This window comes from Prunus mume, linkage group LG2 (genome assembly GCF_029339155.1).
Source record: "Prunus mume cultivar Tortuosa linkage group LG2, ASM2933915v1, whole genome shotgun sequence".
Taxonomy (NCBI): domain Eukaryota; kingdom Viridiplantae; phylum Streptophyta; class Magnoliopsida; order Rosales; family Rosaceae; genus Prunus; species Prunus mume.
The window spans coordinates 8,452,484-8,475,672 of record NC_142699.1 but is presented as its reverse complement, the minus strand read 5'-3'; the positions used below and the strand labels follow the sequence as shown (position 1 = coordinate 8,475,672).

The following is a 23,189-nucleotide window of genomic DNA, read 5'->3' as shown; positions in this document are numbered from 1 at the left end:
ATACAACAGGCAGGGGACAGGGCACGCAAGTTTGTCAACTGATTTCTCATGGATTTTGCTGGGTTTTCTATGTCAACAGAAGCTTCACTGCTGCTTTCTTCCACTTTCTTCTTCCCCATTATGTGTTGTTCTGATTGTAAGTGACGAAGATGGTGATGATTCTAGACACCATAATCAACAAATGTTTCAATCATAATTGACATTTCAAGATGCTCCGACAAAAAATTAGAAAACATTCATCACAAAATGCAAACTCATACAATAGATAGGTTGAGAAGATCCACACATTGCAAGCATACAATCCAATTGCACAGGGATTAGTCCCTATTCTCCTATAATTGGTCATTCTCTCTCTCTCTCTCTCAAAAAGATTTTCATATCGATAACATCTTATTGCAAGGGACTTGTACATCAAATGGTGAAGAACAGAAATTCATATTCTTCCAATCAAAATGTACAAATTTAAAAAATGTTTGTTTGTTTTATTTTGGGGGGAAAAATCTGAGCATATATATGCATATTATATGTAAATCTAAGGTGAAAACAGACCAGATTTTTTACTCGATTTTCCATGAGGTTTAAATAAGTGATGTAAATATTTATCTCAAGAATTTATATCCTCCCTTTTAGATCTCATGCTTCCAGTCAAAACATACAAAAACAAACGAAATTCCATTTAAAGAAAAGAATAAAGTTACAACATTTTAACAAGACCTTTGCTCATTTCAAAATGTCCAACTACCATTGAAAACATAAGAAACTAAAATCTTCAAGTCGGTTACCAGAAAAGCTCAATGACTTTTTTCTTCTTCTTTTTGTTGTGGAAAAGAAAAGCTCGATGATGGGCTATACATAGGAAGAAGCTCAATGCTTGAATAAATATCTTCTATCTACCCTCTTCCTCGCTATAAACACAAATGGGGCAGACCAGTACATGGACAGGTTGACATCAATAAGACACGGAAATCTGGTTGGTCCAACCAAGAAAGGCATGGGAGTCTTTGGGTGTATTTCACACGCAATTTCTTTTTTGGTTCTTTAGATCATTTTCCACAAGCAACAGTCCATGTACTAGTTAGTAGTTACAGTATTTATTTTATATCCACAAGTACGATGATGGTCCATATAGTCAAACAATATGGGTAAAATATTTTTCAGGTTGTATTTCATTCTCCAAAAGAATGTATTTATAGTACAAGGATGTAACCCTAGTAGAATCAAACTAGGAAACAAGATAAAAACCTAATTACACAATATATGTACAAAAGGAAAGAAATATAATCCTAATAAACTAGGAAATAAATATTCTAATTAAGCTAGGATCTCGCTAACACTCCCCCTCAAGTAGGAGCAAAGATGTCACGCATGCCCAACTTGTCAAGCGAGTTGAGAAAGACCGTAGTAGACACAACTTTTGTAAGAACATCTGCCAGTTGATACTCGGATGATATAAACGGAAAAGAAATAATTTCAGCATCCAACTTCTCTTTAACAAAATGTCGATCAACCTCCACGTGCTTTGTACGATCATGTTGCACAGGGTTATGCGCAATTGTAATTGCAGCTTTATTATCACAATACAAATCCATTGGTTTCTGGGGTCCAAACCCAAGATCTCTCAACAATCTTCTCAACCATAATAACTCGCACACACCTTGAGCCATCCCACGATACTCGACCTCGGCACTAGACCTAGACACCACTTTTTGCTTTTTACTCCTCCAAGTAACAAGATTACCACCAACAAATGTGAAATACCCAGATGTAGAACGTCTATTAGTGACTGAACCAGCCCAATCAGCATCCATATACTCTTCCACATATGTATGACCATACTTGCAAAACATTAATCCTTTTCCAGGAGTTACTTTCAGATGCCTCAAAATACGCATCACAGCACCCATATGATCTTCACTAGGAGAATGCATTAACTGACTCACTACACTCATTGCATATGCAATATCAGGACGTGTATGAGATAAATAAATCAATTTCCCCACAAGTCATTGATAACGCTTTTTATCTATAGAGACTTGATCAGGATACAACCCCAACTTATAATTCTGTTCACTAGGGGTATCAATTAGTTTACAATCCAACATTCCAGTCTCTACAAGTAAATCCAAAATATATTTTCTTTGAGACAGAAAGATATCATGTTTAGATCTGGCAACTTTAATCCCAAGAAAGTACTTCAAATCACCCAATGACTTCATCTCAAACTCGGAAGCCAGATACTTCTGAAGATTTTGCATTTCTGCCTGATCATCTCCAGTCACAATCATATCATCAACATAAATAATTAAAGCTGTCAATTTACCTTTTTCACGCTTTAGAAACAAATTATGGTCTGAGTTACTCTGCACATACCCAAATTTCTTCATAGATGCTGCAAATCTCCCAAACCACACTCTTGGAGACTGCTTCAATCCATATAAAGACTTTCCCAGCTTACACACAACACCCTTCTTAGAGGTTATAGGAATACCAGGAGGGAGATCCATGTAAATCTCCTCCTTGAGGTCACCATGTAGAAACGCATTTTTGACATCAAATTGTAATAAAGGCCAGTTGCAGTTAGCAGCCATGGATAATAGTACGCGTACAATATTGAGCTTTGCCACTGGAGCAAATGTCTCCAAATAATCCACTCCATAGGTCTGAGTATAACCCTTTGCTACCAATCTAGCCTTGTAACGGTCAATGGAACCATCAACTTTATGCTTCAAAGTAAACACCCATTTGCATCCAACAATTTTCTTCCCTCGTAGCAAAGGAACTAAATCTCATGTTTTATTCTTGTTCAAGGCATCCATTTCAACATTCATGGCATCCATCCATTTAGGGTTAGATAAAGCATTTTGCAGCTTAGTTGGCATACATACACTAGATAATTGACACAAATATGATGCATATGACTTAGACAAACGATGAGTTGACACATAATAGCTAATGGGATAATTAGACTTGACATGTATATCAGGAGAATATTGTACTTTAGGTTTTCCACTAGTGGTTCATGAGGGTAACTAATAAGTTGACACAGATAGATCATTAGAAATTACCTCACTTGATTCACTATCACGAGTATATTGGGGCACTGGCAGGGCAGAGGGGGGGTATTGCATCGAACTCATCCATACAAGAATCACTGTCATTATTTTAAGATACAGGCGACTGGTCACTTGCTTTAGTGTGACCGGTCGTTTCACAGAGCACCTACTTCATCTCGGATATGGGCGACCGATTGAGTTCCAAAGGGCGATCATCGTTTCTTCATAGAGACCACAAGTTTCATCTTCATATATGGGCGATGGGCACTTGCTTCAGTGCGACAGGTCGTTTCCTTCCTGAAAGCAATATCTTCAAACACATCATTCTCTAATCCAAGACTCTGCAATTCACTCCCCCTTTCCCCCCTGAATTGGTGAGGAAGGAGAGACATAATAGGACACTTATTCATGGAAAGTCATGTCCAAAGTAACATGCACCTTCTGGGTAGATGGATGATAGCACTTATAACCCTTCTGAGTAGAAGAGTAACCAATAAAGATACATCGTAGAGCACAGGGATCAAGTTTACTCCGTTGATGAAAGTAGACATGAACATAGGCAACACATCCAAAAACTTTAGGGGGCAACTTGGAGACTAAGACAGGGGAAATATGGTCACCAAACACATTATGTGGAGTCTTGAAATCAAGAATCCGGCTAGGAGTACGATTAATCAAATAGGCAGCATATAAAACAGCATGCCCCTAAAGATGATGGGGAACAGACATGTCCAACATAAGGGAGCTGGCAACTTCAAGTAATTGGCGATTCTTGCGTTCAGACACACCATTCTGCTGAGGAGTAAATGGGGTTGTCGTTTGGTGAATAATACATTGAGCACGAAAGAAAGATGCCAAAGTGTTATTCACATATTCGCCTCCGTTATCAGTTCGGAATACTTTGACCCGAGCATGAAACTGAGTAGACACCATAGTACAGAACTCTGGAAGGATGGAAGCAACATCATGTTTATTTTTCAGCAAGAAAACCCAAATGAGTCGGGTACAATCATCAATAAATGTGACGAACTAATGAAATCCGTTTGAAGTAACGCGAGCCGGACCCCACACATCAGAATGCTCTAAATCAAAAGGCTTTGCAACTTTACTGTCACTCAAAGGAAACACAGTGTGATGACTCTTGGCCAAAATACATGTCTCACACTTAAAACTGGACTCATCACAAGAGCAGAATAAAGATGGAAACATATGCTTAAGGTAGCCAAATGACGGGTGTCCCAAGCGATAATGCCATAACCAAATTTTTTGTTTGTCTTTGACACCGCAACTTTGAACGGTATTAACGACATGATCATGAACTGGTGCAGAAGGCAATGTCAAATAATATAACCCCCCTATCCGTTTACCATGCCCAATCGTTTCGTGAGTCTTGAGATTCTGAAAAGAGCAATACGTAGGATAGAAAGTAGCAAAAGCATTAAGTGTATCAAGTAATCGACCAACAAATAACAAGGTACAATGGATATTAGGAACTAGTAACGAACGAAACAAGGATAGAGTAGGAGTGAGAGAGATTGTGCCCTCACTAGTAATTGAAGAGGGCAAGCCATTAGCACTAGTTATGTACGGGTCACGGGTGTTACTAGACAACTCATCAAAAAATTTAGCATCATAAGTCATATGATCAGAAGCACTTGTGTCAATTATCCAAGTATTGAAGTAAGTACCTTGGAATAGAATAAAAAACACACAAATTTGCAGGGGCAGCAACAACAACACCAACAATGGAGTTATCACCCATGATTGCAACAGAAACTCAACATATCACGGCAGAGTATGCAATGGAACACAGCAAAGGTACAAATACGACAGATGCACGAAGACAGGCATGAACACAACAGAGTACACAGCGGAACATAGTAAAGACACAAATACGACAGATGCACGAAGACAAGAATGACACGAACACTACAACACAACACAACACACAAACCCAGGAGGGCACACACGACACAGGTAGAGGAAAAAAATTTGGGGATAGAACACGAGTGGGCACAATACACAGGTCACCAGAAAAGTTGGCTTTGATGCCAAGTCAAACAATATGGGTAGAATATTTTTCAGGTTGTATTTCATTCTCCAAAAGAAGGTATTTATAGTACAAGGATGTAACCCTAGTAGGGTCAAACTAGGAAACAAGATAAAAACCTAATTACATAATATATGTACAAAAGGAAAGAAATATAATCCTAATAAACTAGAAAATTAATATCCTAATTAAGCTAGGATCTTGCTAACACATATTAAGTCTGTAATTTGGTGAAAGCTTTATCTACCTACCCCTATATGAGATATGCAATGGTGATTGTGTTTCATGACATCACAATGTCGTAGGGGAAAAAATAATAGTCAAGATTTCTTATTATAATGTTAATACATGTAGAGCAAAGAGCTTGTTGCTTCAGTGGTTAAAAGCAGTTTCTCATACACTTGAAATTCTATGTTTAATCGAATCCCCTCTCCCCCAATTTACTTGTATAAAAATAAAATAAAAATTAATAAAGACATTAATATTGTATTCTATAAAGTGTTGGACATGTTTTATATTGTTAGAGCATCCCTTTAATAACTTTGGAATTCTAAAATAGGAGAGACACATAAGAAAACTCTCTCAAACAGCCTCCTTAACCTAAAACATCAAAGCTGCAACCTCTTTCTCTCTCTTCAGGATTGGTAAGTTAACTTTAGCTCTCAAACATTTAACTATACTTTGGAAAAATAAAACTTACCTTGAAAATGTTAAAAACATGCATTTTTTCTTTTCATATAATAAATACATAGACAATTTTCACACGTTTTCATATTTTCATTCGAGTGCTGCTATTTCCACCCACCTGTTCTATTTTCCCACCCACCTTATCTTCTCACCTACCATATAAATTTGAAAAAACACAATCATATCTTTCCACCCACCATTATTCTTAAAATACCCCTTAATTATTAATTCAAGCAAATTCTCTTTTTGTTTAACTTGTGAGTCATTTAAATTTAGGGAGTTTCACTAAAACACCCAAAATGGGGGTTGAAATTATAAAAAAATCCAAGCACTATTTAAACATATAAACACACCCAAAACCCATCATTACACACACTCAAAACCCATTTATAAACACACCCAAAAAGTTGACTTTGGGGTTGATTTTGGGTGTGTTTCTATGTTTAAATAGTGCTTGGGTTTTTTTATAAATACATGTCTAGGGTTGGGTTTATTTATAAATTTGTATTAAATTTAATCTAATGACTGAAAATAGCAATTGTTTGCTCTAATTGGAGAGATTTGACGACCAAAACAAAACTAATAGAACATATTTTCAACATGAGCATCTGATTACATTGGAATTTGCTCTATGGGAGGAGAAGACTTTTGCCATGTCGATCATTGGGATTTGCTGGCCTTCTCCTACAAATGCGAAGAGTACATGACGGCTAGAGTTTCTGATGAAGAATCCATCGTTTTGGCTCAAAACTTTTGGGGTTGGGGTTTTAGGATGGAGATAAAATAGGAGTGAGAGGTTGAGGGGTGCTTTGGATTTGATGTTTGATCTTTGTGCTTTGGATTTTTTTAACTTTTTTTAATTTTAAGTTTGAGGCAATTGTTTTGTTTTTTTAATCATTTTCCATAAGTCCTTAAAAGTCATTTTATTAAGGGGTAAATTTGTCTTTAAAATTTTGAAGATAAGGTGGAAAAATAGGATAAGTGGGTGGAAATAGCAACACTCTTTTCATTTTTTTCCATGATATTGCATTAATTGAATTGAAGATTTTGTTAGAGCCAAAATTATTCAAGTAGCAAATAAGAGCATCCACAATTGGCTCGCTAAACTACTTCCTTAGACAAATTTTAGGGAGGAATTGTAAAAATACAACTCTAACCATGCTCCCTATCCACCTCCTACAATAGAGAGACCTCTAGGAGCTCCTAAATATGAGGAGAGAGAAAAGAATCCTAGTGGCTCCCTATAATTTAATGTTGCTTTATTTAATGAGTATTTTGAACCTTTGTTTGATGCTAACTATTTTTTATTTTATTTTTTAATAGAGATGGACCAATGAAAAAAGAGTTATAACTTTTATGACTCCCTAAAGTAAATAGCACGATTGAAGTTTAAATTTTATAGAGAGCTCCTAAAATAACATGTATGACTCCCATGACTCTCTCTCAACCAAAAATATAGTAAGTGCCAGTTTGGCATTACTTATTTGGGATGATAAGTGATTTTTAAAAAAATTTGGGAAGCCCAGCCCGTTTGGTAAACTATGAGAAAATCACTTATTGTTATGTGAGAGAAAGCTATAAGGGAAAGCATCTAATAAGGTGCTTTAATTTTCTGATTATTTAGGAATCAGTTTTGAAGAGGCGATGGGTTTAATGATTATGTGGCAATAATTTTCTGAATATGCGGAAATCAATACCAACAACACTTTTAACAAAAAGTTTACTATACGCCAAACTGTTTTCTTTCACAGAAATCTAATAAATGATTATTTTCACAAAGCACAGAATGCCAAACTAGCCCTAAATCTACATTTTCACCTGGCTATTGTCACCTATAATATTTTGACCTGTATGTTCAAAGGACCAAGTTGGTTTCCCTTTGGTCCATTACAAGAGAAGCTCAATGCAGCTTACTTGGTTCCTCTGGTAGATGGGCTACGTAGAACAACTTTTTGTTTTATATGTTTATGTGAGGCGTTTTGCCAGATTGAATTAATGTCTTCTAGCTACGTACCTTATCTTTTTGACGCAGAGCATGGACTTGGGTTGACTTGTAGAAGACAAGACTGAACCAAACGTACGTTCAATTATTTTAATTTATTTTTTTAGTCGGAGCCATTCAATTCCTAATTATTTAGATTTTGGATCCAGTTCCACATCCCAGAGAAAGAAAACCACAAGTTTGCAAGCAGGTTTGATGCCATTTCCCCCAGTTTTCTAGATATGTATGTACACGAGAAAGTTTGTCCATATTAACACTACGTAGAGTATAGGCAGTGTGCTACTCATCTCATTTTTTTTCAACCTACCCTATATTTGTCTAAAAGAGTTTTTAATTTCATGTACTGAGATTTACGAGAGAAATATCTGAGAAACAATTTAATATTATATACAATTTATACCAATATTTCCAAGCAAAAAAATGTCTTGGCAAGAAAATGTAAAATTTGTTACATAACTTATTAAATATGAACAGTTGAAAGAAAAAAGAATTTGATGAATCCTTGGCCTGTTTGGATGAGGGATTTTGGCTTTCATGGGATTTGCAAATTCCTGTGGCCCAATTACTCAACAAAAACTCAATAATGAAGGCGGCATCCACTAGATTGATTCTTAGAAATTCTTCACTGCTATACCCAATCGGTTCTCCATAACAACTTCTCAGTTTTACTTCTTGGAGCTTTATTTTATTTTTATAAAACTCCAATTGTATCTTGGTTCTACGTAGAAAACCTTGTAGATACCTCCTGTTGTGATATTCCATACCATTTAAGTGTTCCTTTCCATGGTGAAGTGGGCCTATAGAGACTACCTGAGGCGTGTAGGCTTAATCATCTTTTCCCTGCCGTAGTCGTTTAGGAACTCTGTAGATACACCGCAAAGGGGACAGGAGAAGCCACCCGATTCCAGCATCAAATCGTATGGGTTTTCTATGTCATTTGGACCTTCATCAATTTCTGCCATTTTCCTCCTGATCATACAGTGATTCAAATATTTCATTATGAACGTTGGAGATGCTTTAAGCAAACTTTTGAAAACAAAAACCAAAAAACATCATGAAGAAAGAGGGAAAGGCCGAAAGAGGCAAAATCTTAGTTGGTAACAGGTTGGTTCGAGGACTCGTTGGTCAAAGGAAAGATGGAACCATAGTACCTGCAGCCCCCACAGACTTCATATTCATCATTTTATCCGTTAAACTATTTCGACTTTGGTCAAACCTTTTCATCTATTCTTGTTTTGCAAGGATGTTTCTTAGATAGTCACCTAATTTAAATTAGACAGTTTGGATCAATATATATTGTGGATATCTTGAAAAAATAGTGGGAATTCTAAGTCTTGCACGAAAAAAATCATGTGTGTCAAGCTCAAATAGAATTGATCGGTCCACGTGTTTAGCTCAGTCTAAGAGGATCCAGACAAGGTGATTATTTAGATCTTATGCTTCCAATCAAACATTGCGATACAGACCAAATTTCCATGAGAGAGAGAGAGAGAGAGAAGAAAATTACAATATCCCATAACCTTTGTTTAATTCCAGTTCCCCCACTACCATGAACATATGTAATCAACAACCTAATTTGAATTGAAAAAGAAAAGAGATATATGGAAGTGAATAAAACACACCTCTAAGGTTGTTTTGCCTTTGGTAGTTGATCAGAAAAGCTCAATGCAGATAGTTTGAGGTAGAAATTTTCTCCTATTAATAGAAGAATGATGAACTATATGTAAGAAGAAGTAGATTTAATTTCTTCCACATTAAAAAAAAAAAATCTTTACTAATGATAATTATAAAATAAAAAAAGTACGATTCCTTACAGCTTCCTTTTAATATATTTACGAAAAGTTTTGCTCAGACCTAAAAAAGTTCTAAGTCAACCCATCAATTTTCTTTTACACTCTTTGTGAATTCTTATCTGAAAATTTGAAAAACTTAAAACTAAAATAAGTAACTCAACAAAACCCTCAAGTAGAATGACCCATTTTGATCATCATTCAACTATTTTGACCGGTGGCGGCAAAACTTTACAGTTTGACTCTTTGAGCCGTTTTCATATCAAAAAAATACTCTTTTAATTAGGTACAAATTACGTTCATAATTCAGCCACAACAAAATAATGCAATGTTCTCTTGCAAATAACATTAATATAATATCTAATAAAAAAGATCTTACTTCAGCCATAATCACAAATGGCCAATACAAATCCGCCGTGTAACGCCAACAAACTTTAGTCAAACCAAGAACCACAACTATAAAACAAACTTAAAGATACAAAACCATGTGCAATACAAACTTACCAGAAAATCAAGACTTACGCTCTTATTTGCTCATTTACGCGCACCGAAGTCAGTCATTAATATTGTTGTTATAATATACACACACAACACTCTTATATATTCTTAAATCAGCTTCAAAGCATGCCGGGGTATAATTGGTTCGAATAATAAAAGCAGAAAAGCGGTGTTTTTCTTTTTCTTTCAGAACATGGAAAAGAAATGTTATTCTTGATCAGTTCTTTACCATCAAGCTTGGCTTAATGACTTCATTGATTTCACTCTTATATTAACCACTTTTTTTATATATATATATATATATATAAACATTTTTGGGGTTAATGGAGATGTTCCAAGGGTGGACTGTGTGTAGACATGGGTTTAGCTAAGTTGGCTAGAATGGATGTGCTCCCCATTTTGAACCCGAGTTTGAATCCCCCTCACAGTAGTTTCAATCAGATTAAAGTATAATATCGATTGTATAAAATAAAAAAAATAAAAACAGTATTGAATTCGAAGGGTGGAGTGTGTGAATGCATCGAATTTAGCTTTAATATGTATTGGATTCGAAGGGAAAAATAAATTGGATCCTTTTCGTGTTAATTAACTAAAGTAGTATCACTCGGAAAGGCTACAGTGGTTCTCGTGCATTTCGTTGGAATAAATTAACTATGAATTAGTGGATTTGTTCCTGTTGTATTCAAGAAGTAGTGGGAGGCAGACCAGCCAAAACAAAAGTTGTGGAGGCTTATAAGGACAGAGTAGAGTAGAGAGACATATGTTGGGGTGGGGGTGGTCCCCTGTCTTTTCCCCTGTTTTCCTCAACCCTCTATTTATCTTCAAAATGTACTGAAATTTAAGACAGAAATATCTGAGAAACAGTTTATAATTTAGTATTATATACAATTATAACAATATTTTGAGCCAAATAAAAGTCTTGGCAAGAAAACATACAGTTTGATACATACAGTTTGAATTTGTTAAATATGAACTCTTCACATCATGCTTTTCATATGGAAATGCAGCGAGATCAGGGCAAAGCAACTTCCAAGTTGGGTGGACATACACAGCTTTATTTGTTAGATACGTATTCACAGGCTTTCCTAGTATCCCTTCTTTGATGAGACCCCAAATTAGCTTCCTGCTAGAATCTGGTGAATGAATAAGAAACCGATTATCAGAAGAGAAAGCCTAATAATGGCTTCTCACTCAATTAATTATCTGAAATTCCTAATTTGAATCAACTTCCTATCATAATAATTAACCTTGTAAATTCCAATTAGTAAAGGAAATGAAGTGTAAGAGTATGCCAATACTATTCTACATAATTTTTTTTTTCAAGCTTCAAATCTCTCGTACACTCAAATGAAGGAAACCTAAGCCTTCTTCTATACTATAGACGACTAATCACAGTTTGCAAATTAAACCAAACTTACACCTCTCTCAAAGACTAGACGCTACCTCTAAGACGGTAGAAAACCAGCACATGTGATGTGAATGAACAAAGGGATAGGGATATGGGGAGGAAAAGGCCAAGGAGAAACTTACTATTGTTGCGCAGCAGAGATAATAGAGCACACCCTCTGTACGAAAGTGAGCATTAGAAAAATAGCAGCTCCAACGATTTCCTTAGTTGTCCAAGGTGAGTTGAAGAAATGTTTTATCAAATATTCCTTCCATCTGTGCCTAAACATTCTGTAGTACTTGTTCAGGTTTTCACAAAGACTGGTGAAGTAGAACTCATCTGCCATAATGACGCCGTCAGCGAGCTTCTTGATCATACTACAGGCTATAGTGCTTCACCTAGCTTGTTTTCAACAATTCCATTCTTAACAAGCAACGCCACATCCTCTAAGGTAAATACAAAACCAACGACAAGTCCAAATGATTGACCTCTTTGTTTTGCGGTTTCCATTCATTTTGTGACAAATCCAATTTGATTTGTCTTGTTTACTCTCATGCACTTGCCCTCTTTGTTCATTAGGAATTTTTTTATTATCGATCTGAACCAAGGGAAATGAGTAAAAATATGAATTGAAAAGGGTAAAGGACAGCTTGTTTGGGTAATAAGGAGAAAAGATCTAGAGGATTCATTGGATTGGATGGCATTAATTGATCATGCAAGAATAGAGAGACACATGGGCGGAACTGAGGCCAATGCAAGCTCTTTTCCCCCTGTTTTTTCCCCTGTTTTCCTCTGTATTCCGAGTATGTATACATGAGAAAAGTTTGTCCAGGATATGAAAAATGCTACAAATTTCAACACAAATATGAATCTCTCATTACCACACACAAGCTAAAAAGTTACGACAAATAAACCACACAATAAAATCTCCAAACTCACAAAGAAACCACTATATAGTCTAATATAGGAACTTCTATTTTTCCTTTTTAATCTCTCTCACGCTTGATTTTCTTTTTTGGGTCGAATCTCACACTTGCTTTAAGGGAACCTGGCTGTGGGGAAAAAGATATAGAGAACACTGTAAATGAGACTTGTTGTCGTTCATGCTCTAGCAGCAGAGATAATAGAGCACACAGTTTGGATAAGAGTGAGTATGAGGAGAACAACAGCTGCAATGACAGAGAGAGTTCGCCATGGTGTGTTGAAATAATTTTGTCTCAAATTTGCCATCCTTTTGTGCCTTGTCGAACTGCAGTACCTGTTCAGGTCTTGACAAAGATTAGCAAATGTGAAGTCAGGGGATCCAAAAATCCCAATGCCAAGGTTATTAAATAGAGCAGCCACCTCTTTCCTGTCACCTAGAACATTTTCAATAATTCCACGATCAACAAGCAAATCCACATCACTTGCGTTGTTCACAAAACGATCCATCATGATCATATAATCACATACATAATAGTGCTGGTAATGACACTGTTCAAAGGCAAGAAGATTTCTAAGTGAGATCTCTGTGTGATCCTCTACTGCGATCTTTGGAATTTCCAGAATCCCATCAGTGAATCGAATGTCAAATATGTTTTCCCTCGATCCCACCTTAAACTTCACTCCCGCCTGGTATAGCTCTGTCACGCTAGGTGTAGTTAGATCTTCTAATGGTATTGATGGAACAACTTCTGATTGGCATAACGATCTTAAAATAAGATCCAAAAAATGTTCTACTTTTTTTGTAGAACTTAATCTCTTTAAAATGAACTCTTGATCTGCTTGGTACATAAGAATCATTGTTGAAGTGAAGAATTTGAGAGAAAGATCAGTTACAAATGTTGAAAGTCTGTCATCAGAAGTGTCAGAATCAGAAGAGAGTGTACCTTCTTGTAGATAAAAAAAGATCCTCGAGAATGAAGAATGGTAGTTGATTCTCAAGCAATTGCATGTCAGTCATTATATCATGAAACATCACTGGTTTGTTAAATATGCGGTCATTTTCTTTTCTCGGTGTCCTGAAGTTGCTTTTCAACAAGAGCTCTATGATGAATGCGGCATCTACTAGAATGATTCTTACAAATTCATCACTGCTAAATCCAATGGTTTCTGCATAACAATTTCTTAATCTTGTTTCTTGGTCTCTAATTTTCTTTATGCAATCCTCCAAGCTTACTTTGGTCCGACATAGAAATTCCTGTAGGTACCTCTTTTTATGCTCTTCCATGGCTTCTAACCCTTTCTTGCCATGGTGGAGTGGACCAATAGAGACTACCTGTGGTGTGTATGCGTTTTCATTTACAAGTCTCAATCGCTCTGGAACTCTGTAAATACAACATGAAGAGGATAAAGGAGATAACCTACCCAATTCCTGTCTCATGGAAGTTTCTAATGGAATGTATGGGTTCTCTACATCAACTGGAGCAGCTTGATTGCTTCCTTCCATTTTCCTCTTGATGCACTGTTGTGAATATTACTTACGTACTATAAAACAAAAGATAAGAAACTAAAACTCCAATAAAATGGATATGTGCAAGTAGAACAAGGAGAAGGATATATTATATACAGTTCCCTTCTATTGAGGGATCCTTCAAATAAACATCATTTAAGGTCCTTTACAAATTTTTTTCCAGCAATTTAGATCATCCATTTTTTTAAGTCTACACGCATAGATCATCCTTGCAAAAAATTAGACAAATCAGAAACCGTTTGGACATCCAATTGTGTCCTACAAAATCTTTGAATACAGTGCTTCAAGAAAGTATTAAAATTTCAAAAATTCAATTGAGTGGTCAAATGATTTCGAATTCAAGTGATTTTTTTATAGAGATAATCTTTGAATGAATATTTACAAAATAGATTGTTTGAATTAGTGAAATACAATACGGAGTGGACTCTACAAAAGTGTCCCTCAAATAAGCTTATTTGAGAGATCCCTCAACGAAACCTCTCTGTATAGTTATAGTTTCATGATAATATTATATTCAAAACCAAGTGTTTAACTGAATTAATCAAAGTATAAATTATATTCATAATTCAGCCACAAACATACGAAAACAATGCAACGTTCTCTAGCAAAGTGCATTAATATCATATCTAGAAAATAAGGTCTTACAGTCACAGTCACAAATGACCAATACAGATCGGCCGTGTAATAACAGCAAACTTTGGTCAAACCAAGAACCATCAACAAATAAAACAAACTTAAAGATACAAAACCACGTGCAATAAAAACTTACCAGAAAATCAAGACTTATGCTCTTATTTGCTCGTTTACCCGCACCGAAGTCAGTCATTAATATTGTTGTTATAATATACACACACAACACTCTTATATATAATGGCGAGGAAAGTTAGTAGATATTCTTAAACCAGCTTCAAAGCATGCCGGGGAATAATTGGTTCGAATAATAAAAGCAGAAAAGCGGTGTTTTTCTTTTTCTTTCACGACATGCAAAAGAAATGTTATTCTTGATCAGTTTTTACCATCAAGCTTGGCTTAATGACTTCATTGATTTCACTCTTATATTAACTGTTTTTTTTTTTTAATAAACATTTTTGGGGTTAATGGAGATGTTCCAAGGGGTGGACTGTGTGCAAACATGGGTTTAGCTACGTTGGCTAAAGCGGATGTGCTCCCCATTCTGCATCCGAGTTCAAATCCCCCTTCCCGTAGTTTAGATTAGATTAAAATAAAATAGCGTTTGTATTAAAAAAGGGGTGGATATACATTTAATTTAGCTTTAATATGTATTGGATCAAAGATTAAAAATAAAATTTGGATCCTTTTCGTGTTAATTAATTAAACTAGTATCACTCGGAAAGGCTAAAGTGCATTTCGTTGGAATAAATTAAATATGAAGTAATGGATTTGTTCCTGTTGTATTCAAGACGTAGGGGGAGGCAGACCAACCAAAACAAAAGTTGTGGAGGCTTATAAGCTCAAGAAAGGGACGATTTGGACAGAGTAGAGACATATATGGGGGGGACTGAGGCCAATGCAAGCTCTTTTCCCCTGTTTTTCCCCTGTTTTCCTCAACCCTATATTTATCTTTAAAAAACTTTCCAACATCATGTACTGAAATTTATGAGAGAAATATCTGAGAAACAGTTTATAATTTAGTATTATATATTATAACAATATTTTTAGCCAAATAAAAGTCTTGGCAAGAAAACGTACAGTTTGATACATACAGTTTGAATTTGTTAAATATGAACACTTGAAAGAAAAAAAGACTTTGATGGATTTACATATTTCAGCTCATTTCAGGAGCTTGGCAATGGGCCTAGCTAGCAGGGGCACTTCTTCACAACATGCTTTTCATATGGAAATGCAGCGAGATCAGGGCAAAGCAACTTCCAAGTTGGGTGGACATACACAGCTTTATTTGTTAGGTACGTATTCACAGGCTTTCCTAGTATCCCTTCTTTGATGAGACCCCAAATTAGCTTCCTGCTAGAATCTGGTGAACGAATAAGAAACCGATTATCAGAAGAGAGAGCCTAATAACGGCTTCTCACTTAATTATCTGAAATTCCTAATTTAAATCAACTTCCTATCATACTCATTAACCTTGTAAATTCCAATACTCTTCTACATTTTTTTTTTTTCAAACTTCAAATCTCTCTTACACTTAGTTGAAGGAAACCTAAGCCTTCTTCCATACTATAGACGACTAATCACAGTTTGCAAATTAAACCTAACTTACACCTCTCTCAAAGACTAGACGCTACCTCAAAGACTGTAGAAAACCAGCACATGTGATGTGATGAACAAAGGGATAGGGATATGGGGAGTTAAAGGCCAAGGAGAAACTTACTATTGTTGCGCAGCAGAGATAATAGAGCACACCGTCTGTATGAAAGTGAGCATTAGGAAAATAGCAGCTGCAACGATTTCCTTAGTTGTCCAAGGTGAGTTGAAGAAATGTTTTATCAAATATTCCTTCCATCTGTGCCTAAACATTCTGTAGTACTTGTTCAGGTCTCCACAAAGAGTGGTGAAGTAGAACTCATCGGCCATAATGACGCCGTCAGCAAGGTTCTTGATCATAGTACAGGCTTTAGTGCTGTCACCTAGCTTGTTTTCAACAATTCCATTCTTAACAAGCAACGCCACGTCCTCCGGGGTGTTCACAAGAATGTTTAAGATGACAACATAATCATTTATGTAATTTTCTACCTTCTTGCATAGGGTTTGTTCAAAGACAAGGAGATTTGTGAGTGTGACCTCTGATTGATCACTTATTGTTATTTTTGGAATTTCCAAAATGCCATCGTCAATATTGAACCGAATGTCGAATATGTTTGTGCTTGACCCCATCTTAAATTTGACCCCTGCTCGGTATAACTGTGTCATGCTGGGTATGGTTTGGGTTTCAAGTTGCCCTCGAGCTTGTGGTACATCCATTACACATGATGACATCATGCCTATGGTTAGGGTTTGGAATGGCCCTTGAACTTGTGGCAGTTTCGATTTTAATTGTGGAGGCAGTGGATATAACTTTCTAATAAAATCAACAAAATGCTCTACCTGATGAGGAGGACGTATCCGGGTCAAAGTGTCTTCTATGTCTTCCATGTCCTTCATATGCATTAGAGTTTTGAAGAAATGGTAAGAAAGATCAATAATTGTCGTCTGGATGCCAACTATATTTCTTTCATGATCGAAAAGATCCTCAAGAATGAAGAAAGGCAGCTGATTTTCAAGCATCCGCATGTCAGGCCATACATCCTCCAACATCCTTGGTTTGTTAAATATACGGTCATTCTCAACCCGCAAATGCTTGTAACAGAACCTCAACAAGACCTCGATGATGAAGGCCGCATCCACCAGAATGATTCTTACAAATTCATCGCGGCTGAACCCAATGGTCTCTGCATAACAACTGCGCAGTTTTGCTTCTTGGGCCCTTATTTTCCTTATAAAATATTCCAAACTTACATTGGTCCGATGTAAAAAATCTTGTAGGTACCTATTTTTAAGCTCTTCCATGGCTTTCAGGGCTTCTTTTCCGTGGTGAAGGGGGCCTATAGAGACTACCTGAGGCGTGTAGGCTTGTTCACTTACGCGCCGTAATCGCTTAGGAACTCTGTAGATGCAACATGAAGGGGACAGGGGAGGCAATCTATCCAACACCTCACTCATTGAAGTTACTAATGGATCATGATTGATTAATTCCATTTTCCTCTAATAGATGGCAATGATGATATGATAATCCTGGCACCACAATCAACAAATATTGCATTAACTACTTACATTCCAAGACGCTCCGACCAAAAAAAAAAAAAAAGTACGGGTGTGCATGGTCTAGGTTGATATTGTAATCGATCTTCTTTTTTCCTTTTTTCTAATTAAATTTCTAACATCCTAACAGCTTATATATAACATTTCATCAAAGTGACAATTAATAATTCTGTAATTGATGTGTAGGTAGTAAATAGTGATAACCAATAAGAAAATGCCAAGCGCCAGAAAAATAATAAAAAGAACAAAGGCGAGTTTTCTATTTAAGCAAATACCATCTATGTCAAATCGAATTGAACCAAACTAATTATGATTTGACTCAGTTCGGTCCAATATTACACTTTTTTAATGTTAAAACTTAAAAAATAAAAAACCTCTCAAATTGATTTAATTTGGCTAGTTTGAACAAGTCCATCTGCTTACCTCATTTATAAAGTAGAAGAAGCAAACAAAATGCAAATCTATATGGAGAACTTATAATACTTCATATATATTAACATGAAAACTACGTCAATGATCGAAAATGGATTTAGCTAGATTAGCTATATTCTCGTTTGAAGCTTGTAATAAAGCAAATTCTGAAGAAGAAGAAAATAATAATAATAATAATAATAATAGCAGATAGTACAGAAAACAATAGACAGACCAAAATTCCAATATTGAAAGAAAGAAGAAACTTAGAACATCCCTTTGCTTAATTCCAACTACCAACTACCAAATGAAAGAATACGAATTGAAAAGCCAAAAAGCCAAAAAGAGAAGTGAATTTGCAGACCTTGTATATATGTATAAACAAGGCCAAGATTGTTGTGCCTCTGGTAGATTTCTAGAAAAGCTCAGTGCAGACAGCTTGCTCCTCTGGTATAGATATATGAAATAGAAATCTTGCCTCAATAATGGGAACATGGTGGGGGCTATATAAGTAATAGGAATGAGTTGCTTGGTCAACAGATCAGAGAGCTTCCTTGCTATTTCAACGAACGTGTATGTTTGTTGTGTGTTCGACAATAAGCAGATAACTTGCATTAAAATCTATGCATCCAGAGAGTACTATTTGTTTTTCTGGGTAGCTTCTGTAGATCATTTCTGATTATCTTTATTCATTTTATTAATCATTCATCAATCATTAGTGTTGAATAAAAAGTTCTGAAGTCATGCCTTAGGCTTATAACCATTAAAATAGGTGTGAACCGTGGTGATTCATCAAACTTATCCATATGTATGTCTCAGTTTGTTCTTTTGTACTTGGGACATATTTGTTCTTATCTTTGACATTTAAATGTTCTTCTTTTTTAAAGCTTTAATCTACTCTTTTACCTAACATCCCCATCCTTCTTCCTAATTAGGGTTACACGTATACGTAGATGGCTTGTACGTATAACCATTTGTTTTTCGAGGTAGGTTCTATTAGAGAATCTAGAGATCATCATTTCTGATTATCTTTATCCAATTTATTAATCATTTTATCGATCGTTAGTGTTGAATGGAAAGTTCTAAAGTCATACCTATAGCTAATTACCCTTTTAAAATTGGTGTGAACCACGGTGATTCATCAAACTCTTGTTCATGCCAAATTTTTATTTTGAGGGTCAAGCCAAGTCGTGACCTGAATGAGGCCAAGACCGAAATAGACTTTGCATTCCTGGTTCCTTTTTCTCTAGGGCTCCTAAAAATCAACCACCAGCGAGCGATTGTCATTAGCATTATTCTTTCTTTCCTCCCTTGAGGTAACGCTACCACAATTTTCCTGTTCTTTTGTACTTTCTTACAGTCGAGCTCACTGCCCATAGCCATGCCATTTCCTCTGTTTTGAAAGCAACTAGATAAAGCATTAAGAGGAAGTATAGGTAGTGTGCTAAATTCATCCTCTTTCTCAACCCTTTATTTATCTAATTTTCTGAATCCATGTACTGAAATTTATAAGAGAAATTTCGGACAAACAAAAATGACAATAATATTTTCCAGAAAAAAATTAAATTAAATCTTGGCAGGAAGGCGTACAATTTGAAACATACAATTTGAACCCATTAACTGTCAAAAGTTGATCAAAAATTTGATGGATTACATATTTCAACTCTTTTGAGCTTAGATTTTGAAGACCTAATAAGAGGCTTTGCAATGGGCCTAGCAGGTGCACTTCTAACAACCTTCTTCACATCATACTTTACAGATGAGAAGGCAGCGATTACGGCAATGAGCATAGTTGGGTAGACAAACACAGCTTTCGTAGGATCTGTGTTCACAGGCTTTCCGAGGATCCCTTCTTTAATGAGGCCCCAAAGCATTAGAAGTGTCCCAAACATGCTCATCCTCCCTCGTTTTAGAAGACCCACAAGGGCTCCAGCCACAGCAAAGTAGCTTCCCGCTAGAACCTGATGAATTAATCAAAGAAACAAAGATGGGATTACTGCTTCATATTGTCAGAAGTCAAAGACTAATGGCTGGCCTCCTCAAGATAAAATTGAATATCCTTTAAAACAACAGAAAAGGGAAAGTGTCTGTTGAGAAATGGAACCTCTAAGCGCTGAAGGTCAGTAACTGGAGGGGATTCCTTTGCATTGGTCAAGTTATAGATGTCTAATACGGTATTCCAGCTTGGAACAGTCATGTTCCTTTCAAGTCCATTTGCAACAGCTCCAGGGAAGAGAAGGGCTTTTACCACTGGAATAGGAAAGATTTCACTTGCAATCAATTGAGAAGAAGGGACATGCAATGGTGTGGTACACATGCCAGATCTGCATGGAACTCTGTAACAATGAAGAAAAAATAAGAAAGAGAAGAAACATTAACCCAAAAACAGAGAGTTTTACATTTACCTTTTTCTTAATACATATTTCCACAAAACACAGTCATTAAATAACAAAAAACATTTCCGTCTGATCAAGACAAGCCAGAGGAAGAAATGGAGCAGCATTACATGTACATAGATCCAGATAAGGCACATACAAATTATGAGCTTGTATCATACAAGAAATCTAAAAAGAATACATATTGCTTAAGTAATACAAATAAAATGCATCAGGTTTCTATTATATAGACTGATAAACACCTAAAACGCCAGCATAGGGCAGAATGATCATTCCCTACATATGGTACATAGCAATCCTTTACATTTACATGTCTTTGGTTTGAAAGTTGAGAGTTTTTCTGTTTTTTTATGGAAAGTTTTGACTTTTTCCAAAAGTGAAAGTTTTTGTGGCTAAAACTTAAATTTTCTTTATATACATTCCCCTCCTATAAATAGCTCTCTCTCTCTCTCTCTGTGAAAATGGTACTTACGTGACGAGGGGTAAATTTAATCACACAAACAAGACACAACAACACAACAATCTTCACACACTTTAAACCTTGACCAAATACACATATGACTAGTCAACTACTAGTCATGAACAATCACAACCAAGAGAATACACAGAGCATGCCACAATGTACCTGCAACCCTAGAAGATTACTAGTGACAACCTAGGCACTCAGAAGGACCCGTCAATCTAGGCATCCCCTGTGCTAGCAACAACTATGGTGAAAGTGTGTGAAATCATCATTATCATGTAAACATCAAACAGCAGATAAAGATGACTATTCAACCACCAAGAACACAAACCCATAAAAATTACAGATATGCAAAACAGATTTTGTTCACCCAGAAACCCACCATTGGGAAAAACTGGGAGTCATCAACCGACCAGGCACTCCACTAAGTAGAAAAAGATTCTTACAAAGGAAACACAACCAAGCTCAAGAAGCACTTAGATCTATTTAGGAATATGAGCAATACCTCCTTTGTGCAATCTTCTTCTCCAACTTAGCAAAACTTGAAGCTCAATTCTTCATGGCAATGGCAGCTCCTTCTCCAGCTCATTCATCCCATGGCACTAGCTTGCAAGCTCCAACACAGACCGAAACCAATATTTGTATTCAAAGGAGAATGACCAATTTCTTCAAGAAACCATACTCTTGAAGAAATCAGTCTTGAATCTGACCTAGATATAAATGAGAGATGATTTAAGTATTTTCAAAAAGATATCAATTGGAAAAACTCATAGGTGAAATATTTGGTTCTCTCTTAAGGAAGAAGAAGAGAAAGATCGAAAGCCAATCTTTCCAAAACTTCCTCCCTAAAAGAGACAGCCGCCAAATGAGCAAAATCGTAGCCTTTACAGACCAAAAAATTCCTTAGGTCAGAAACCCACTTGGCAGTAGAGAGAGAGAAAGAAGAATAGGACAAAACATTTTGTTATCCAGCTGGAAGCAAGGATGACTAGTCATATGAGAAACGAATGACTAGTCATCATTTTATGAAGACTGTTTAATGTAATGATATGCAATGCTCAATACCTTTGTCAACTTGCTTGAGCCACCATAGAGCAGAGATTAGAGAAGAGCACTAATAAAAGTTTTCCCTAATCTAGACTTGAGCTTGATAAATTACATTACACATCATATTACAAAGTTGTCAAGGGAAGCCAAAAGAAAATAGTAAAAACCATACATTAACACACACACACACACACACACTCTCTCTCTCTCTCTCTCTCTCTCTCTCTCTCTCTCTCTCTCTCTCTCTCTCTCTCTCTCTCTCAAAATCGACAAATAAAAAAGTATCAAGTCAAACAAAATTTCTAAGTTAGTTTGCTTTATGATAGTCGTTTTTTGAAGGGGTTCTTAGATTCAATCTCAAAAAGTTTGGGTTTTATTAGGTTTAACCCTGGTTTTTGCAATTTTTTTTATCTCTACCCACTAACTTTTATCTCTCATTTTTATTACCCATTTTACCCTTTAAAATAAATAGGGCAATAAACTAAAAATTCTGATTTAATGCATGTTTTACTACTAATTCAAAATTAAATTAATTTTTTTTTTGGGGTCAAAAAAATTGAATTAAGTTTGAACAACCATAAATGTATTCACAACTAAGTAATATTTATGAAAATAATAAAAATTCAGATCAAGGCATACACAAACAATATAGAATACCTATATTTTTAAGAATAAAACACCTATATTTTTAGGAATAAAATGCCTATATGTTTAAAAAACAAAATAATAAACCTAGAACACATAAGTTTAAAAACATTCTAATAAGCTCAATACATATGATCTGCCTATAATAAGCTTAACTGTTGTTTTCAGTTTTGTTTTCTCTTCAGTACAGTGAATTGCCAAAAATGCCCTCCACTTAACCTTTTCTGCTCTTCCCTTTTGCCCCTTCTCCTTCTCTTTCTTTTCCTGCGAACGCTTTCGTTCGCTCAAAGAAGGAGCTCATCTCCACTTGATTTCAAACTAGCTGGTTAGCCTGGTTGGGGGACAGAGATGGAAGATTTGCGTTCATTGTTGGAGATGATTTGGCAACCATTGATTTTCGTTTGGGGAGGCGAGCTGCGAATCCAGCCGGCCTTTTGGTCTTCATTTCATGGATTTATCTGTTCGTTGTGATATTTTTCATCGTTTCTACAACCTTCGTCTCAGGCATTTTCTATCTCTCTTGGCTGGGAA

The 23,189-nt window shown here is 35.9% G+C and overlaps 2 protein-coding genes and 1 pseudogene across 4 annotated transcripts; all 3 read right to left on the bottom strand.

Annotated features, from left to right (window-relative positions):
* Positions 1 to 12,319: 12,319 nt before the first annotated feature.
* On the bottom strand, positions 12,320 to 14,747 carry LOC103343729 (UPF0481 protein At3g47200-like; annotated as a pseudogene). The gene is made up of 2 exons (XR_016124765.1): positions 14,689 to 14,747; positions 12,320 to 13,933 (listed from the first exon to the last, which is right to left on the bottom strand). The product of XR_016124765.1 is annotated as a UPF0481 protein At3g47200-like (transcript).
* A 1,028-nt stretch (positions 14,748 to 15,775) lies between these two features.
* On the bottom strand, positions 15,776 to 17,633 carry LOC103343854 (UPF0481 protein At3g47200-like). 2 transcript variants are annotated; one of them, XM_008247493.2, is made up of 2 exons: positions 16,270 to 17,633; positions 15,776 to 15,912 (listed from the first exon to the last, which is right to left on the bottom strand). In XM_008247493.2, coding segments are annotated over exons 1-2 (1,365 nt in total). In that variant the 3' UTR covers positions 15,776 to 15,911. The 2 variants fall into 2 exon arrangements, with proteins under 2 accessions (XP_008245715.2, XP_088900866.1); XM_089044740.1 differs by lacking the exon at positions 15,776 to 15,912 and having other exon boundaries at positions 16,269 to 17,633.
* A 2,011-nt stretch (positions 17,634 to 19,644) lies between these two features.
* LOC103343855 (uncharacterized) lies at positions 19,645 to 20,517 on the bottom strand. The gene is made up of 2 exons (XM_008247495.2): positions 20,212 to 20,517; positions 19,645 to 20,068 (listed from the first exon to the last, which is right to left on the bottom strand). Exons 1-2 carry the CDS (start codon positions 20,422 to 20,424, stop codon positions 19,742 to 19,744), a joined length of 540 nt encoding a protein of 179 aa, XP_008245717.2. The 5' UTR covers positions 20,425 to 20,517; the 3' UTR covers positions 19,645 to 19,741.
* Between the last annotated feature and the right edge of the window lie 2,672 nt (positions 20,518 to 23,189).